General features: G+C 42.2%; 1 protein-coding gene across 2 annotated transcripts in view; it reads right to left on the bottom strand.

Annotated features, from left to right (window-relative positions):
* Nucleotides 1-1245: 1245 nt before the first annotated feature.
* CRACR2A (calcium release activated channel regulator 2A) overlaps nt 1246-17737 on the bottom strand; it is a 95236-nt gene continuing 78744 nt past the window's right edge. For both annotated transcript variants that reach the window (XM_050965312.1, XM_050965322.1), the window contains exons 13-18: nt 16724-16856; nt 15200-15281; nt 13299-13413; nt 10681-10782; nt 5419-5495; nt 1246-4105 (exon numbers count right to left, since the gene is read on the bottom strand). In XM_050965312.1, coding sequence (XP_050821269.1) covers nt 4015-4105; nt 5419-5495; nt 10681-10782; nt 13299-13413; nt 15200-15281; nt 16724-16856 — 600 coding nt within the window. In that variant the 3' untranslated portion in view covers nt 1246-4014. The remainder of the gene's footprint in view (nt 4106-5418; nt 5496-10680; nt 10783-13298; nt 13414-15199; nt 15282-16723; nt 16857-17737) is intronic.

Raw genomic sequence — 17737 nt, 5'->3', positions numbered from 1 at the left:
ATCTCACTAACAAATCGCTGTTTCTTATTCCTGCATTCTTTATAACTTCATGACACAAATGGCAGGGACACTGCCACGGTAGCCCAGGAAGGTTGGGGGAGGAGGGAAGCAATAGGTGGGGTTGTTGCAGGGACACCCCCTGTGAATGGCATGTAGCTCATCATTTCTACGGGATCTGACACAGAGCAGCTGTGCTTTCTGAGACACTGGTTCTCTAGTACACTTGCCCTATATTCTAGTCAGGACTGACTCTATTTTTAGAAACCATAAAGGAGGGATTGACTCGGGGAATCATTCCCAGTTTTGCCTTTGCGCCCCCGGCCGATCTCAGCCAGGGGTACCCATGATAGCAGCAGACAGTACAGAAGGACAGATAACCATCATATCATTGCCAATTTACACCGGTAGCAGATGGTACAGAACAACTGGTAACCATCTCTGCTATCATGCAAAAGCAAATGAATGCTGCTGTGTAGCGCTGGAGTATCGCCTCGTCCGCGGCATCCAGTACACTTACGGTGACTGTAAAAAAAAAAAGCTGAACGGGCTCCATAGTTGCCTTGCTATGGCGTCTGCCAGGGCAATCCAGGCAAAAAGGGCGCGAAATGATTGTCTGCTGTTGCTTTCCCAGAGGAAGGAATGACTGACGACATTTACCCAGAACCACCCACGACAATGATTTTTGCCCCATCAGCCACTGGGCTCTCAACCCAGAATTCTAAGGGGCGGGGGAGACTGCGGGAACTATGGGATAGCTACGGAATAGCTACCCACAACGCAACGCTCCGGAAATCGAAGCTAGCCTGGGACCATGGACGCACACCGCCGAATTAATGTGCTTAGTGCGGCCGCATGCACTCGACTTTATACAATCTGTTTTATAAAACCGGTTTATGTAAAATCAGAATAATCCCGTAGTGTAGACATACCCTCAGTTGTTAAACACTGCAGTGGGGATTCTCAACCTGGGTGTCATAAACCCACCAGAGAGGGAAAGATTTGCAAGCAGGGGTTAGATGGTCATGGAACATATTGCCCATCTGACAGTACTAAATAGGAATTAGGTCCCATCTTGATGGAAGGAGAGGTTCTGGCTAGACCTAAGCTATTTGGGAGGGTATCAAAGTGGGTTCGCCGTATGGAGAAAGGGGTTGCTCTAAGGAAAAGTTTGCAAACTCCTGTTCTACAGTGACTGGCATCTAGAGGAATATTTTTGAGAGACACATGTTCAAACAGCATACTGAATTACTTTAAAGGTTTTATTCAAAAAATAAAATAAAGTAGCTACATATACAACTAGTGTTTAGCCTTTTGGTCTTTTATAAAAGCACAGTCTCTTATTTTTAATTAAATTGATTTCAAATCTATTTATTATTCAAGTTTAAAAAAACCCAAACTTTGGAAAGTTAGAAAATGGATTGAAAATATAATGTATAAATCATCTTTCTTTTTTTATAGCAACCAATCTTCAGTTTTCTTCTGTTCTATTGACAAAATAAACTGAGACAGGTTCTGCTTCTTCTGTGCAAGCTCATTCATATTTACAACAACTCTTGAAAGTACAGAAGTACCACTGTGTGCAATACAGAAGAACACCATCAGGAATTATTCAGATTCTTGCTGGAAGGCCAGCTCTGAAGTTGCTCATTTCATTCATATTCCACCAGGGTGTCCAAAGGGAAAAATGAATTCAGTGTGTTGTTCTAGGCCAAGATTTTATGATGGGTCCCTAAAGTTAGGCACCTACTCAGGCCTGCCAATGTGGGGGGCAAAGGGGCCAATTGCCCAGTGGCCCAGGCGATTTAAAAGCGCCTAGGGACCCCCAGGCTTCCTGCCCGCCCTCGTTCTGTGCCGCTCCTGGAAGTGGCTGGCACCTCCCTGCAGCCCCTGGGGAGGGGGTCCCTGCATGCTGCTGCCTCCACCCTGAGCACCGACTCTGCAGCTCCCACTGGCTGGGAACTGTGGCCAATGGGAGCTGCAGGGGTGGTGCCTGTGGGCAGCGGTGCGCAGAGACCCTCTAGTTCCCCTGCCTAGGAGCCACTGCCAGAGGGGTGTGCCAGTTGTTTTCAGGAACCGCCCCAGTAACCACCAACCCCCTGCCCCACTCCTGCACCCCAACCCCCTGCCCCAGCCTAGAGCCTGCACCCAAACTCCCTCCCAGAACCTGCCCCCCAACCCTCTGCCCCAGCCTAGAGCCCAAACCCAAACTATCTCCCAGAGACTGCACTCTGCAGTGCCTCCTGCACCCGAACCCCTTGCCCCAGCCCAGAGCCCGCACTCCACATCCAAACTCCCTCCCAGAGCTGATCCCTCCTCCCCTTCAGCACCAAAACTCCCTCCCACAGCCTGACCCCTCACTGCCTCCTACACCCAAACTTCCTGCCAGAACCTGCATCCCACACCCCTCCTGTACAACAACCCCCTGCTTCAGCCTGGTGAAAGTGAGTGAGGGTGGGGGAGAGTGAGAGACAGAGGGATGGGGGGATGGAGTGAGCAGGGCTGGGGCCTTGGAGAAGGGGCAGGACAGGGGCATGGCCTCAGGGAAAGGGCAGGGTAGGTGGCGGGGCAAGAGTCTTTGGGTTTGCGCGATTAGACAGTTGGCAACCCTACCAGTTGGGCATGTGAAAGCCCTGGGGGCTGTGCCGGAAGAGCACACTCAGCAGCACAGCTGGCAGTTCTCTGGGCACCAGTCAGTGCAAGCACAGCACCGCCAAATGTCAGGCAGACTGTGTCTGTGCAGGCATAGCTTGTGTGTGGGGGCCCATTGACTGTTCTTCCCGGAGCCCCAGACTTGCTGCCGGCAGGCCTGCACCTACATACAGGATGTGATTCTTCAAGTGTTGTGACCCCTGCAGCTCTGATTAAAGTCAAAGGGAGCTGCTGACTGCTCAGCACTTTTGAAAATCAGGGCATTTATTTAGGTGCATAGTGAGGATTTTTGTAAAAGCACCTAAGGAATTTAGGCACACAAATGCCCTTGGATTTTAGCGAGATCTGTGCTCCTAAGTCCCTGAGAAGCTTTTTGAAAATTTCTCCAAAAACATTGGTTTAACTTTAGGTAGACAGCTTCAAAAATTTTGGCCCTGGACTCTCTTATGCTAAACCTTCTGTGATGGAGCCTTGTGAGAGGGAGGAGTTGTGTCAGCCATAAGTCTGATACAACAGCCACCTGCCAGTGACATCTGAGAGCATGGCTTGCTGTATAGGCCATTTGTAAAACCCGCACTGGCATTGGTGGAAACCACAGGAATCACTGAGTCACGTAATGGCACCCCAGCGTGAGTTATGGGCCTACGATGAGGACCCATGTGCAAACAGTTTCACTAGTAATAAACATACTAGAGATGTGTAGTGTGGATCAGTTAATGTTACTCTGGGAATCCTGACTATTTTTTTCCTTCACTCTTGTATATTGACACTCAGAACCTTAACACAGAGTTTTACATTTTGTTGTTTGTGCTTAAAATTTAAATAATAATAATAATTTAACCCCACTCCCCTAAACCAGACACAACTAGAGAAGATCAACATGGAATCAAGATTTGAGGCTACAAGATTAGGGATCCAGTCCCGCAAACTCTAACCTTCTATGAGCGATCCCACTGAAGCCAACTGGACTACTCAAAAGGTAAGGGCTACTCAAGTAAGGGTGTCTATGGTCAGGCCCTATGAGAATTAGCTTCCTGTTCTAAGTAGATTTCTTATTCCTATTTCCTATTGGTATTGCGGTAGCATCTAGGAGCATAGTCATGGATTAGGGCCCCATGGTACTAAGTGATATAGAAACACATCACAGAAAGATGGCCCCTGCCTTGAAGTCTTTACAGTTTAAGTAATCCTAAGGCCTCCACCTTTGCAAAGAGTGAGAAGTGAGTGTGCATGAGGTTCTTAAAGGTTTTCTGCTGTTACATTCACAACGTAGCATAAGACGTAGTTTGAACATGAGGCAGATGTGTTGATGCACTGTAGTGTGACGTAAGATGTATGATTGTTGTCTAAATGTACCCTAGTCTTCTACAGTCTGATACAACAAGACTTTTTCTTTGAGTCTTGCAGCAGCTGAACAGTCTTTTCTTTCACTTTATCTTCTTGTTCCTTTAAAATCCTAGGAAAGAAGCAAAAAGAAACTACTCTCAGAAAAAGGCAATAATACCTACACGAAAAAAATCCACACCATCACAGTCGGACATGGCTAATTTGCACTGTGACTGGGAGATTAATTGAAAACAACAGAATTTTGTGAGTTAATGAGTAAGTGAGCACAGTTTATAAAACAAAAATCAAGGCTCTTGTATTGCAAAATCTATTTTGTTCATTTACTTGGAAAACTGCAGTTAAAGCTTATCATTGGCAACTTGTGAATATTTTTGTGACTCAAAGCAGCAAATCGTAAGCTGAGTGGGAGGGATAGCTCAGTGGTTTGAGCATTGGCCTGCTAAACTCAGGGTTATGAGTTTAATCTTTGAGGGGGGGCTGTTAGGGGGATGTGGGGTAAAATCAGTACTTAGTCCTGCTAGTGAAGGCAGGGGGCTATACTCAATGACCTTTCAGGGTCCCTTTCAGTTCTATGAGATAGCTATATCTCCATATATAAGAGTCCATTGCTGTTATTTGGGGAGTTTGTGTTATTCATTGTTTGCAGCCACTGGGTATTGGTCACAAAGTTCAAGAAATCCCCAAAGTTTCACCTGAAGGTTCCTGCCAGAAAATACAGCCTCTAATATCTGCCATTCATTATTAGTTTCGCTCCTGTTCAAAGTGTATTGGGGGAGCTTTACAAAAATGCCAGTAGGATTTAGGAGCACGTCACATTTAATTTCAGTGGGATTTGTGCTCCTGAATCCCTTAGGTACTTTTGAAAATATCCTCCTCAGTCTTTCAACCAGGTAGAAGAACTGAACTGGCATGGGGGTAGAAGCACACCCTGTACCCCATGAAGAGCATAGCAATGTCCATGGCTGTGTGCATTTCCCCAGCACTCCCATAGTCTGCCTTTGGGAGCCATCACTGGTGTTGCACCTCTACCCACATTCCTCCTCTCAGAAGCCCTTGTTTTGCAACTGACTCTGCATAGACGGGCCCTCTTGCCTGTGCAGAGCCTCACTGACTCCAGTGGAGCTCCATGTGGGCACTTCTGTCCACTTGGAGCTTCTTGCAGGATCAGCACTATTGACTATAACGGAAAAGGCACAAGACAGTATTCAGACAGCAAAAGGTTGGTTCTTATCAGAGACAATTAATTTAGCAAATAGAATCCATTCAGTCATCAATGATAGGGATCAATAAAGTTCACTTACAAATCTTCTTGCATTGAATTTTCTTCTTTTTGAGCCCTTTGTGGCCTTCATTTCACCTAGTTTGATTTTTTTACCCCTGCAATAGTCCATGTTTTAAAAAAGCAAAAGCTGTTTTCCTTACCTAGCCAAGTGAAGCACTGACTCCTGAGTATTATGACCGGAACAGGCACTGCATTCATAGAAAATTAAATTGTAATCCTAGATCAGACAGAGAGACCATTTCAGTCAACTTTGCATAATGTGCCAATCAAGCTTTACAAGGCACCACGGAAACATTGGGAGATAAAAGGGAATACACATTGGTCATTTGAGTCTCTCTGATTATGGGAAAAATTGGGAACCTGTGTTCTGGGGTAAACCTTAGACAATAAATAAAGATGTCACCAGAACAACAACACAACCAACATCCATTTCTTGTCAGACATGGAGTCCTTTGCAGTTTATGCAGTGGTTTTCTTTGAGCCCGTCTATTTTAGAGGTGTGTTTTTTCACTGTTTTATTTTCTACATTTTGATGAATGTCATGATTTTAATTTATTATACTGCACCTAGAGAGGCCTGATAAGAAAGAAAGATAGATGGATTAGTAATATTGGTTTAAATTTGTATTTTTGATAGCTGAAAAGCATGTAAAAGTTTGGACTATTAACGTGCTGAATAAGTGTTATGATGACTATACGTACACACACACACACACACACACACATGCACTGAGGCTATTTCTAGCTTATCTAGGGACAGTTGTTGAAATTTCCTGGTTAAATAGCTTAACAGTCACACAAATACAAATTTGACATCTATTATAAGCTCAGAGCAACACCCTTTGTTCTTCTATATAAGAATGCATTTAGACCTGTAAAAGAAAATCTAGCCAGCATGTGGATGATGCACATGAGCCTGACTGTGAGTGGCACTGGCCTTCCCTTGCTCTTCTACAGCACATCAGCATCTTGTATGAGGAGAAATCACACACATGATACTGACATGAATCAGAACTGATTTCTCAGCAAATGCCACATGGCAGAGCAAATCCTTAATTTGAGATAATGAGTTACACCTAACTGATGCTAATCATTCATCTTCATCACTTTGACAAACAGATCCTGCTCTTGATGACACATCCAACGAAGTGGGTATTCACCCACGAAAGCTCATGCTCCAAAACATCTGTTAGTCTATAAGGTGCCACAGGACTCTTTGCTGCTTTTACAGATCCAGACTAACACGGCTACCCCTCTGATGACTGATGACACAGTCAGTCCTGCAACAGAAGGAGCCATGCCTTTGAACTTTGAAGGGAAAATTCACTGACAGAATGTACAGTGGAAACCCTCAGTAGCAGAAGGTAAGTTATGTCTAATTAACCATCTGAGATGCATCCTACACTATCAAGGGTATTGGCTAATGAACGTATCGTGCCACTGACAATTATTTTTGAAAAATCATGGACAAATGAGGAGGCACCTAAAAAATGGGGAAAAAACAAATCAACAAACAAGGAGAGAAGAGAAGTGACTTTGGTGGTTACTGTCCTGTAAGTCTAATTGTGGAATAGCCTCCTGAAGTAACGAAGGCAGCAAAACCTTGTTTGTCTGAACTGTTTACTGATTAGGAGATCATGCCACAGTGAAACTCACTGAATGGAAATTTCTTTGTAAATCTACTAGAAAAGGCAAATGCACTTGTCTTTTCTCTATTTTGCTGATAGTAGTGGTGACAGATATGGCAATTTCCTGCAATGTCCCTGGGACAGCCTACTGAATTGAGTTCACATATGTTTGGGGTTCATTATACTAAAGGAAAGGTTTAGGTTTATTGTGGGCTGGGGTGGTCAAAGGCCTATATTGAACAATGTGTCAGACAAGAATGGATTTATGGGACAATACATGTGAAATGAATTTCCTGGGAAATATCTAGGGGGAAGTGAATGCAATTCCCCACCCCCTTTGCCTCTGGTTATGCAAAAAACAAACAAACAAACAAACAAAAAGTTAATAGAGAAGTGTTCTTTACCCTTTCCCACAATACTAAAACCCAGGGCCACCTCATGAAATTAATAGGCAGCAGGTTTAATGCAAACAAGAGGAATTACTTTTTCCACACAACAGATAATCAACCTGTGGAACTCATTGCCACAAGATATTGTGATGGCCAAAAGTATAACTGGGTTCAAAAAAAAGGATTGGAGAAGTTCATGGAGGTTAAGTCTATCGATGGCTATTAGACAAGATGGTCAGGAATGTATCTTCATGCTTGGGGTGACCCTAAAACTCTGACTACTAGATGTCAGGAGGGGAAACCAGGGGTGGATCTCTCCAAATTGCCCTGATCTGTGCATCCCACTGAAGCTGTGGTATCTGCTTCTGTCAGAGACAGGATGCTGGGCTAGAAGCATCACTGATCTCACACAGTATGGCTGTTCTTATGTTTTTAATGTGTTCACCTTATGACTAAAAGTGCTTGCTTAGAAAGAGCTGTGTGGTGACTTGTAACTGGCAGCAATTACAAATCTTCATAGCCTCTGAAGAGAGAGCAAAGTGCAGACAGTGGCCTTTTAAGCAGTCTGGCTTGCTGAGCATATCTCAGTATAGGCAGGGAACTAAGCAGTCTGAAAAAACCCCAGCCAGGAGTTAGTGAGACTTATCTGTGGCCAAGAGAGGGGATGGCTGGAAGCCTGAGTGTGAGAGCCCATGGAGGAGGAATACAGATGCAGTTGCTCTGATCTGGGACAGTAACTCTACTACCTTCTTAGAGAGCGCATTTTGGACACTATCAGATTTATATTAAACATGAGTACTTTTGCTTTGAGGCTATTGCTCCCATTCTGCAACGCTATGTCTGCATATCAGACGGTGTTGTTTAATGTTGGGGTGCTTGTTCTTTCATGTTGCTGATTAAGCTTTCTCAAGGTCTAGCTGCCCCCCCCCCCCAATCATTCCCACCAGGGCCTTCCCTATCCTTGTTGGACATGCTATCTCCCTTTATCCATTCCCTGAGGTATCGTACTGCATCCTCCAATCCTTTCAAGTGATGAGGATTTGATAGGACTTCCTTTGGTGTGCCAACATTGCAATGTTAGGCATCTTTAGGCATGCTAGAGGGGTTGCAGGAAGGCTGCCCTCCAGTGGGAATCTCCAGGAAGACTGGCTGATTTCTACACCACATTATCTAGCTAGTAAGACTCCATGCTGCTAACTACCAAAGTTTCATGAAGCAATGAGAGCTGCACTACGTGACCCACAGTACTTTAAATGTGATCCACCAACGTTCTTGAAAACCTACTGACAATGAGGCAGATCCTCTGCTGGTATAAATAGGCCTAGCTCCTTTGATGTTAATGAAGCTGGGCAGATTTACACCAGATGAGGATCTGACCCAGTGCAGTCTGAGTGCCCAAGGAGTAATTCATGTAAGTAAGCTACTCAAGTGGATTCGTTAATGGAGATGTCATATGTGGTTTCCTAGGAATTACATTGCCATTTAACAGTAATTAATATCCATTGAAATAAATTATTATAAGCTCAACAGGCAAATTGCTATAATTTAATTAAATCTCTGCAGCTTGTCAGATGACAAATTGTCACTGATCACTCCTTACTTTTGCTCCATCAAGCAATGTATTCTAATGAGTATTCATTCATTTGAATGTTATCATTTTTCATTTGACATTGTTCTACGTTACTTTTGTAAAGCATTTTATTTCCTTACATGCCATGTTACAGCTAATGACCAGGTGGGCTGCAAGTTCTGCATCTCAGCATGATTCATCTTCACTTTACTAGTTGCCCATTTTTAAAAAGAGCTAAATGACAAATAGCCGCCTACTCCCTCCATTTACCTTTCATGTGTCACTTGCTTTTTGCATAAGGCTACAGTAATAATACCTTGGAGTTTTTCCTAGAAAGTAATCTGCAGGGCCTGAAATTATACCTGCATTTGGATTCTTACACAAAAACCAAACCGATTTGCTAAATACAGAACCTTTTAGGTCCTGATAACATGGGAATTGAAGTCAATGGGAATTTTGTAACTCACTACAATAGGAGTAAGATCAGGCCCTAAATAAGAAAGCACCCTTCTTCATCTTATAAACACAAAATAAAAGCCATATAACAACACAAGACCTATATATGGCAATGTATTATTATCAGTCTGTGTATAGGTCAAAAGTAGCATATAGCCCCAACTCTTTAAATTATATTCACAGGGCCAAATATTGCTTTGTTATATTGGTGCAAATACAGAATAATTCCATTGACTTCATTGCATTTTGGACAAACTAGTAAATCCATTACCAATAAGTAATGAATAATGGGAAAATGTATTTGCAGACACATTCATGGAATCCGATATCTGATTTCATTCAGTCATATTTCTGCTCCTTTTAGTTCATTTTTCTCATGAAGATTTGGACAGCTGATTTCTATGTAGATGAATCTTTTGCAGGTATTATTTATATGAATTCATATTCACTACACATCTGAATGCAAAAATAATTTCTGTGTGTAAGCAAGTGCTTTTGTTATTTGCTAGTCCATTTAGGGTGCCCAGATAGGAAGTATGAAAAATCGGGACAGGGATGGGAGGCAATAGGTGCCTCTATAAGAAAAAGCCCGGAATATTGGGACTGTCCCTATAAAATTGGGACATCTGGTCATCCTAAGTCCACTGGTTCTCAAACTATGGCTCATGGATCACGGGTGGTTTGAAGAACACTTGTGGGTACTCCACAGAGAGCTGCTTCTTCTTGTTGTTTCCAGCTACTAAATCACAGTAAAAGAAGCTAAAAATACATAATTTTCTGACATGACTTTCCATGGAAGTAACTGCTGTAGATGTCACAGGGAAATTATGGGATTGTAAATGGAGGGAGGTGTCCACAAAACAATTTATTAAGAAATTGCCTATGCAATGAGGAGATAAAAAGAGAATCCCTAAGGAGATATACCATCATTCACTCTTCGGTGTTCATCATTCATTATTCTCCTGTTTAAAAGTTCATCATCCAGTCATGGATCAGAAACACCACCGTATGATTTAGGTGACCAACCACCCATTAATAATTATCAGTAGTTACAATTCACAGGGAAAACCACAGGCTGTAAGTTGTTCTGATAAATAATTTGACAAACAATTACAAATAATAACAAATGCAGGACATTTTTCAGGTAGTTCACTAAGAGACAAAATTAATCAAATAATTACTCATTAGAAATGATTCACCAAGATCGACTAATAAATATTAAAGTTTTTTTTCCCCTTCTAAAAGCGATTGCCCTCTTAAAAATAACAACTTGTATTTCTGAGTTTCTAGATATAATCTAACATCCATTAAACACTTTTATCTTTTAGTTTTATTACCGATTCCCTTCTCCATACTGTACCTTGGCTAGATGTTCTCCTAGTCCACGAGGGACTTCTCGTTCTTTTTCATTGTCGGTTTTATTACCCAGCAAAAGGACAGGTATATTCTCTCCAGTTGCCTCCTGCAGAGCAAAGAACAAAACACCATACTGCACACAATATGTCAACATCATTAAAATATTTTTTTAAATGATTACAGATGAAGCAGAGCCGAGACCCACCAGGTGCCAACATGAAAATGAAAATACTGAAGATGAATCAGGCAAGTAAAGTGTTATTTTATGAAGAACTATATCAGGCATCAGAATTGGAGAAAAGGAATAAAGGAGATATTCTGTGCTAGAAATGCATTACCATCCTTGACATTCCTTGAATAACAGAACAGCTCAGAAATCATTCAGACGTAAACAATTAAAAAAAAGAAAAAGAGAGAAAAATACTGTGCTACATAAAACCACAGGTATCTGACTCTACTCTTCCAATTAGATAAGCATGAAAACAACTCATTTGGATCCAATCATACCAATCAACATACATAATGTAAATGGAGATAATATATTTGATGAAATGTAATTCTGAAAAGTGGTAATATATGTTACCAAGTAAAACACTATCAGAATGAGTATATTACCAAAAGTACACCAGAGATTAAGTATGCACATTACCTGAGTTAAAGACAATGGATTTGGCCATATGTCTTGAACTCAGTGCTAGTTAACATCTCCCAAAATTAGTCAGTCAAGATGAATCAAATATGTAAAATATTGAAATTGAAAAGAAAACCATGTTTCCTTATCAAAACTAAAATTCTCTTCTAAAGCTATTTTTTAAAGTGCTGAATTGTTATAAATGTTGAATTGTTCAGAAAACATGTTAAATAAGGGCCTGATCTTGCAAATACTTAATATGAGTTTACTTCAATGCAACTACTGACAGTGGTCAGGGCTACTGACAGTGGTAAGTATTGAACAATTGGGGCCTAATAAGGTCAGATTAATGCAGGGGCTTTAGGGCTGCAGTGTAGACCCTCAGGCTAAGGGGAGACCCTGCAAAAATAAATCCCAATTTATATACAATTCAGTGGTCACCAACCAGTGGTCGATCCTGAAGCCTCTTCCAGTCAGTTGTGATCTCTGGGCCACTAAAAGTCCAATGGCGCAGTAGGGCTCAGGCAGGCAGCCTGCATGCCATGGCCCCACACTGCTCCCAGAAGTGGCTGGCTGCTGGCATATCTCTATGGCCCCTGGTGGGAGGGGCAAGAGGCTCCGTGTGCTGCCCCTGCCCCCAGCACCATGCCTGCAGCTCTCATTGGCCAGGAACCAGCCAATGGGAGCTGCAGGGGCAGCAGGCGCGGGCAGCACATGGAAACATGCTGTCCCTCTTCTCCCAGGGGACACAGATCTGCCAACAGCCAGCCGCTTCTGGGAGCGGCATGGGGCTATCACAGGCAGACCAGCAGCCTGCCTGAGCCCTGCTGCGCTACTGGCTGGGAGCTGCCTGTGGTAAGCCCATCCTTGCCCGAGCCTGCACCCCGCGCCCTCTTCTGCACCCCAATCCCCTGCCTCAGGTCAGAATCCCCTCCTGCACCAAAATCACTCCCAGAGCCCGTACCCCTCACCCTCTCTTGCATCCCAACACTCTGCCCCAGCCTGAAGCCCCCTTCTGCACCCAAAATCCCTCCCAGAAGAAACTCATATAACAGCTGTTTTAAGGTAAGAAGCAGGCTATTTTGAATTAACTTAACTATATTCTTAATGTAACCACAGAGTGGCTTTATGTTAATTAAAAGGCAAGTTTAGTATAGTGTTAATAGCCTTGATGCCATAATTGTGATCATTTTGTTTTAAATTAGGAAAAAGACTTGTATACAGGGGCCTATAAAATCTAATAGCCCTGGGCCCACAGGAGAGTTAATCTGGCCCTGGGGCCTAACTCTGAAGTACAGATACAGTGTTTCACATGTTAGCATACTGTGCTTACTGCCAGAAGATCTGAATAGACAATAGCATTTTTAAGTCGCAAAAAGCTCACTGGGGCAGGGGCTATGACTGGGTGTGGGCAGGGGGAGAAAAACAAGATGTTCCACAGAATTTTTTTCAGGAAGCTGAATCCTATAAAATAAACCAGTTTTACAGCATGTACAGTGGATACTGTTGATTTACATGAGCAACCTATTTAAAATCTCCTAACTTAAAGATGTAGCCGTTGCAAAACTGTTTCTTATGAATTACATCACTGCACTGAAGCATCTTTCAACTCCAATGACAATGATCAATGTATACTGATATGGGAAGCAGAGGAGTGCATGCTGGGAATTCTCTCCCTCAGATTAAGCCAGGTACCAGGAAAGATGGACATACATCCAATCAATGGTGGCCACTGAAGAGAGATTCTCCTTGCAATTTTAGAATGACTATTGTTTTCCTATAAAATGGAAGTAGGGCTTCTGTAAAAAGCTGGCTTGGGGGCTCTGTGAACTGAAGTCCTATATAAAGCAGAGTAATTGCTACAGCGCAAGAAGTGGTAGGAACTTACTTCCTCCTTTTTGACCTGCCTGTAACCCCCACCTGGAGGGAATGCCTCAAGAAGCTAGAGCATGTGGCCAGAGTAGTTTAGATTGAAAGCTACATCCTCTTACCTCAATGCTCACCAGCCATTGTTTGACAGCTGTGAATGTGTCTTTTGCTGTTATATCATACATCACAATGACACCATCGGCTTTTCTGAAAAACTGCTTGGTAATACTGCGGTACCTGCAAACAAGAATCTGTTTATAGCCCTTTGCCATAGAGCAGTAGCAATGTAACAATATGATTACAGCATAGTAGTCAGAAGCTGCACACCAACCCTTCAGTCCTGCAGCATTGAAGATTTATACACAAGGATGTAGATAGAACATTTGTATTCGTTTGAGCTCAGTTTGGGCCACAGATATGGGCATGTGGAGCCAAATACCTTCTTAAATCAGGGCCCAGTTCTGCATCCCTTATTCACATGTGTAATTCCCACTCACTCAAGTAGTCCTATCGAAGTCAATGGGATTACACACATGAGCTGTAACAACAGTACGTTGATAGCTCTTTTCATCTCTAGATCTTACAGTAATTTACAAAGGTGGTTAAGCTTATTACACTCATTTACAGATGCACAGTAAATGGAGGTATAGGTAGGTATAAGTGGCAAGTCAATGGCAGAGATGGAAAAAGAGCTCACCATGTTGTCATACTAAGGTTTATTCACATGAGTAAGAGCTGGAGGACCAAAGCTTCATTTACTTAGCTTAGGCCTGGTCTACACTAGTGTGTGGGGTCGATCTAAGAAATGCAACTTCAACTACGGGAATAGTGTAGCTGAAGTCGAAGTATCTTATTTCGACCTACCTCCCGTCCTCAGGGCGCAGGATTGACGGCCGCGGCTCCCCCTGTCGACTCCGCTACCACCGCTCGCCCTGGTGGAGTTCCAGAGTCGATGGGAGCACATTCTAGATGCGATATATCGATCCCCGATAAACTGATCGCTACCCTCCGATCCGGCGGGTAGTGTAGACATACCCTTACATATGAATTTACATTCAGAGGACACATTTCTGCTCTCTGACGAGCAGAGTGGATTTTCTTCCTACTTATTTTACACATGAAACCTCCATTGTTATCGCTGGGAATCCCATGCACTAGATGAGTGCAAAATTTGCAATAGAGTGCAGTGTAGATCTGAAGGGAAAATTGAGCTATACAGTGAAATACTGCGAGGGAACAAATCTAGTGCTTTGTGGATTTATCAGTCCCCTTTTTATCTACTCCTATAAAGTTCATTCTTTTTCTCCTTTAGTGGCAATCCCATGTATGGAATGCACAGTGTCAGTGACTAAAAGATCAAGTAAACAAAAATGTGCAGTAAGCGTTTTGAAAAATCCTGCTGCTGACCCTTTCCCTTGTCTTTCTGTTCTTGTACTACCAATGGTCGCACGTATGCTCTGACCCCTGCCTCGTGTCCTCCGAACCTCACCTTGTGTGTCATTTCAGGAATTCCTCACTCCTCTATGTGAAAAATTTTTCAGGCTTCAATTGAAAAAAAAACCCAACATTTCAATTTTCAGCAACTGAAAACTGCAATATTTTTTTCCAGACAAAATTAATGTTTTTCATTTTTCTTTTTTTGTCTTTCAATGAAAACATGAAACATTTAAATGGAAACAGGTATTTTGTGTGTGAATATTTCCTTTTTGTTAAAAAGTAATTTTCTGTTGAAAAAACCTTTCTGACAGAACATTTTCAACCAGCTCCACTCCTTAATAGCAGCTTATGGGACTATTTTTTTAAGAGTCTCTACAACAGGCTGGCAGGGTTTGCCTGAAACACCCCACCCTGTTAACCAATATTGATCCTTCTGGGAAAGGATCAAAGGCCTGCTCTCATTTTCATTGAACTAAATGAGAATACGCCCATTTCTCCCTACTTCTGGGGAGCAGGATTGAGCCCAAAGGCTGCACTTTTCTAAATGCACAGAGTAGGAGAGTAGAAAGTTAAGACATTTTCTCACCGTTCCTGCCCAGCAGTGTCCCAGAGCTGCAGGGCTACCTGGCTGGTATCCACTGTCACTGTTTTCACACTGTAATCTATACCTATAAACACAGCACAAGTTGTCTTAGGTTCATTCTGATGGTCTGATCAGGTTCATGGTAGTTTAAGATAATAGTGTCATGTTCAAACAAGCCACAAATATTGCTAACCTGTGTTCATTGGTTCAAAAGGCATGCAATAGATTCTGACCCTTAACAACAGGTTGATAATAAGAATAGGCAGAAGCTTTTATTTGCCATAGTTTTAAAGCAATAACATAAACATATTAAATGCAAATGTGTTAAATTAATTTAATTCACAAAAAGTCAGGATGAGTAAAATTTTCAAAAGAGCCCAAGTGATTTAGGATCCTAAGTCCCATTGAAAGTCAAGGTAATTTAGGCTGCTAAGCCATATAGGCACTTTTGAAAATATTGCCTAGTATGCTCAAATAAGTTCTCCCTAGCTTTGGTTTATACACTTTTTGGATATTTATAATGATACTTGCTCTAACCATTAGATTACACTGCCCCCTTCTGCAACATGCTTCTAAGATTTGCTCCTGCTAGACTGATGTCAATGAGAGTGTTGCTACTGAGTTTAATGGATCTGGTCCTAATGCCTTCAGCGAGTACTCAGAACATTCAGATGGATTGTAGAGGATGTTTCCACTACCAAAATCTAGTTTCATGGAAGTGGGTTTGAGTTGCATCTGGGTTTGTCAAGGTTTTGAATGACCAGCTGTTCTGCACAGTCTGCTCTATCAGTCTTATCAGCAGTTCTTATTTTTATAATGTTACTTTTGGCTTATCTGTATTTGCAGGCCAGCCAAATAACCCACTTCCTGGTGTGACTCACACAGATAATGACTTACTGTTGTGCGTTAGAGATTATATTTAAAAACTTGCCATCTAAGCTGCAGCTCCCAACATCGGTGCCTTCCTTCTAGAAGCCCCAGGAAATTATGCATATAGTCTGAAGGTCTGACTTGTAAGTGCAACAGTTACGAGCACAAGCTATCTTGGCTCCAGTTAAGCACCCAGCTTTGTAAATTTATCGCTAACATTTTTCTCTTTTGTGCTGTACAAAGCTTTTTTCCCTGGAAAATTAGGCAATTATGATTTCAGTGATGGTCATAAGGACATTTGACATTTGCTAAATCTTATTAATCTTTTGGGATGCAGTGTGATCTAGTGCCTCGGTTACTAGACGAGAAGCTGGAGACCCGAGGAAAAATCCTGGCTCCACTGAAATCAATGGGAATTTTGCCAATGACTTCAGTGAGCCAAGGATTTCATCACTGGGTTCTAATTTCAGTTCTGCAACTAATCTGCTCTGTGACCTCAGGTAATCCATCACTTCTCTGTCCCTTTGCTTCTCCTCTTTGGGACAAGGACTTTCTCTCACTATGTATTTGTACAGTACCTAGCACAACAGGGCCACAGCCTTGGTTGGAACCTCTAGGTACTACTGTAATCATCATCATAATGTTTCTTAAACTTACCTACGGTAGCAGATGTGTCTGGGGAAAAATGGCCTTCACAGAATCGCCTCAAAAATGAAGTCTTTCCCACACTTGAATTGCCCACAAAAACAATCTTGAATAAGCGATCAGGGGCAGAGTATATTCTCTCCTCCTTCAAACAAGCACAAAAGTTAGTTGACAATTTAAACTCTAACTTTGAACTCTGTTGCCCTTTCCAATTTGTAAAGACTTAAAGATGACCTGCAAAGAGGAAAAAATTGAGGCTGTATCCTTCCTTCTTGGTGACATATGAAATAACCTTAAGAGTTTTTTATCTGGTTGATTTTTTTTTAAGGAGTTTTGTTTGTTTTTTACCTTAATGACATTAGGAATGTCCAGTCTGGCCTTCTTTGGTTTTAGTGGAAGACTCTGTAGAGGTCTTAGCTGTGAATTGTGAGCCTTTTTGTCACATAACAGAAAGGGTGAAATATTGAATTTTTATCAAAGTTGTATTTTTCCCCCCAAGAATTTCTAGCATCTTTGAGCTCAATTTTTTGAGTCAATGTCATTTTATTTTTAGTCCAAAACAGAAAAAAATACAACACTCCTGCTGATTTTGTAAGCCCATGGCCTTAGCAAATCTGATTCCCAGCCAAATTTTGGGGTGCAAGCCCCATGTGAGCTGAAACAAAAAGGTTTGAATTTACCTCTGCAAGTCCAATCCAACAAGCTCTGCACAGCTCTGTCCAGAGCCTCCCCACACTAAACTTTATGCATATCATAGACTGTGTGTCTTTACCTCGAGAACGCAAGCAAATTTATAAGCTGTTTTATACTATTACCTGATTGTGCTCTCAGTTGTTATTGGTGTAGATCCAGGAGCTTCCTGATTTACACCAGTGTACAATTGGTATAAGTGAGAGGAGAATCAGGCCCAGTTAATTATGCAGTTAATCTTTGGCAGGGTGAAGGTGATAACCTCTTAGCTTCTCAAGTATGAGGGAATTTTCCATGCTTTGTAGATTAAATTGAGTAGGGATGCTGGAGAAGACT

This window comes from Gopherus flavomarginatus, chromosome 1, assembly GCF_025201925.1.
Source record: "Gopherus flavomarginatus isolate rGopFla2 chromosome 1, rGopFla2.mat.asm, whole genome shotgun sequence".
Taxonomy (NCBI): Eukaryota; Metazoa; Chordata; order Testudines; family Testudinidae; genus Gopherus; species Gopherus flavomarginatus.
The sequence above is the reverse complement of the archived record's forward strand: the minus strand, read 5'-3'. Positions and strand labels throughout refer to the sequence as shown.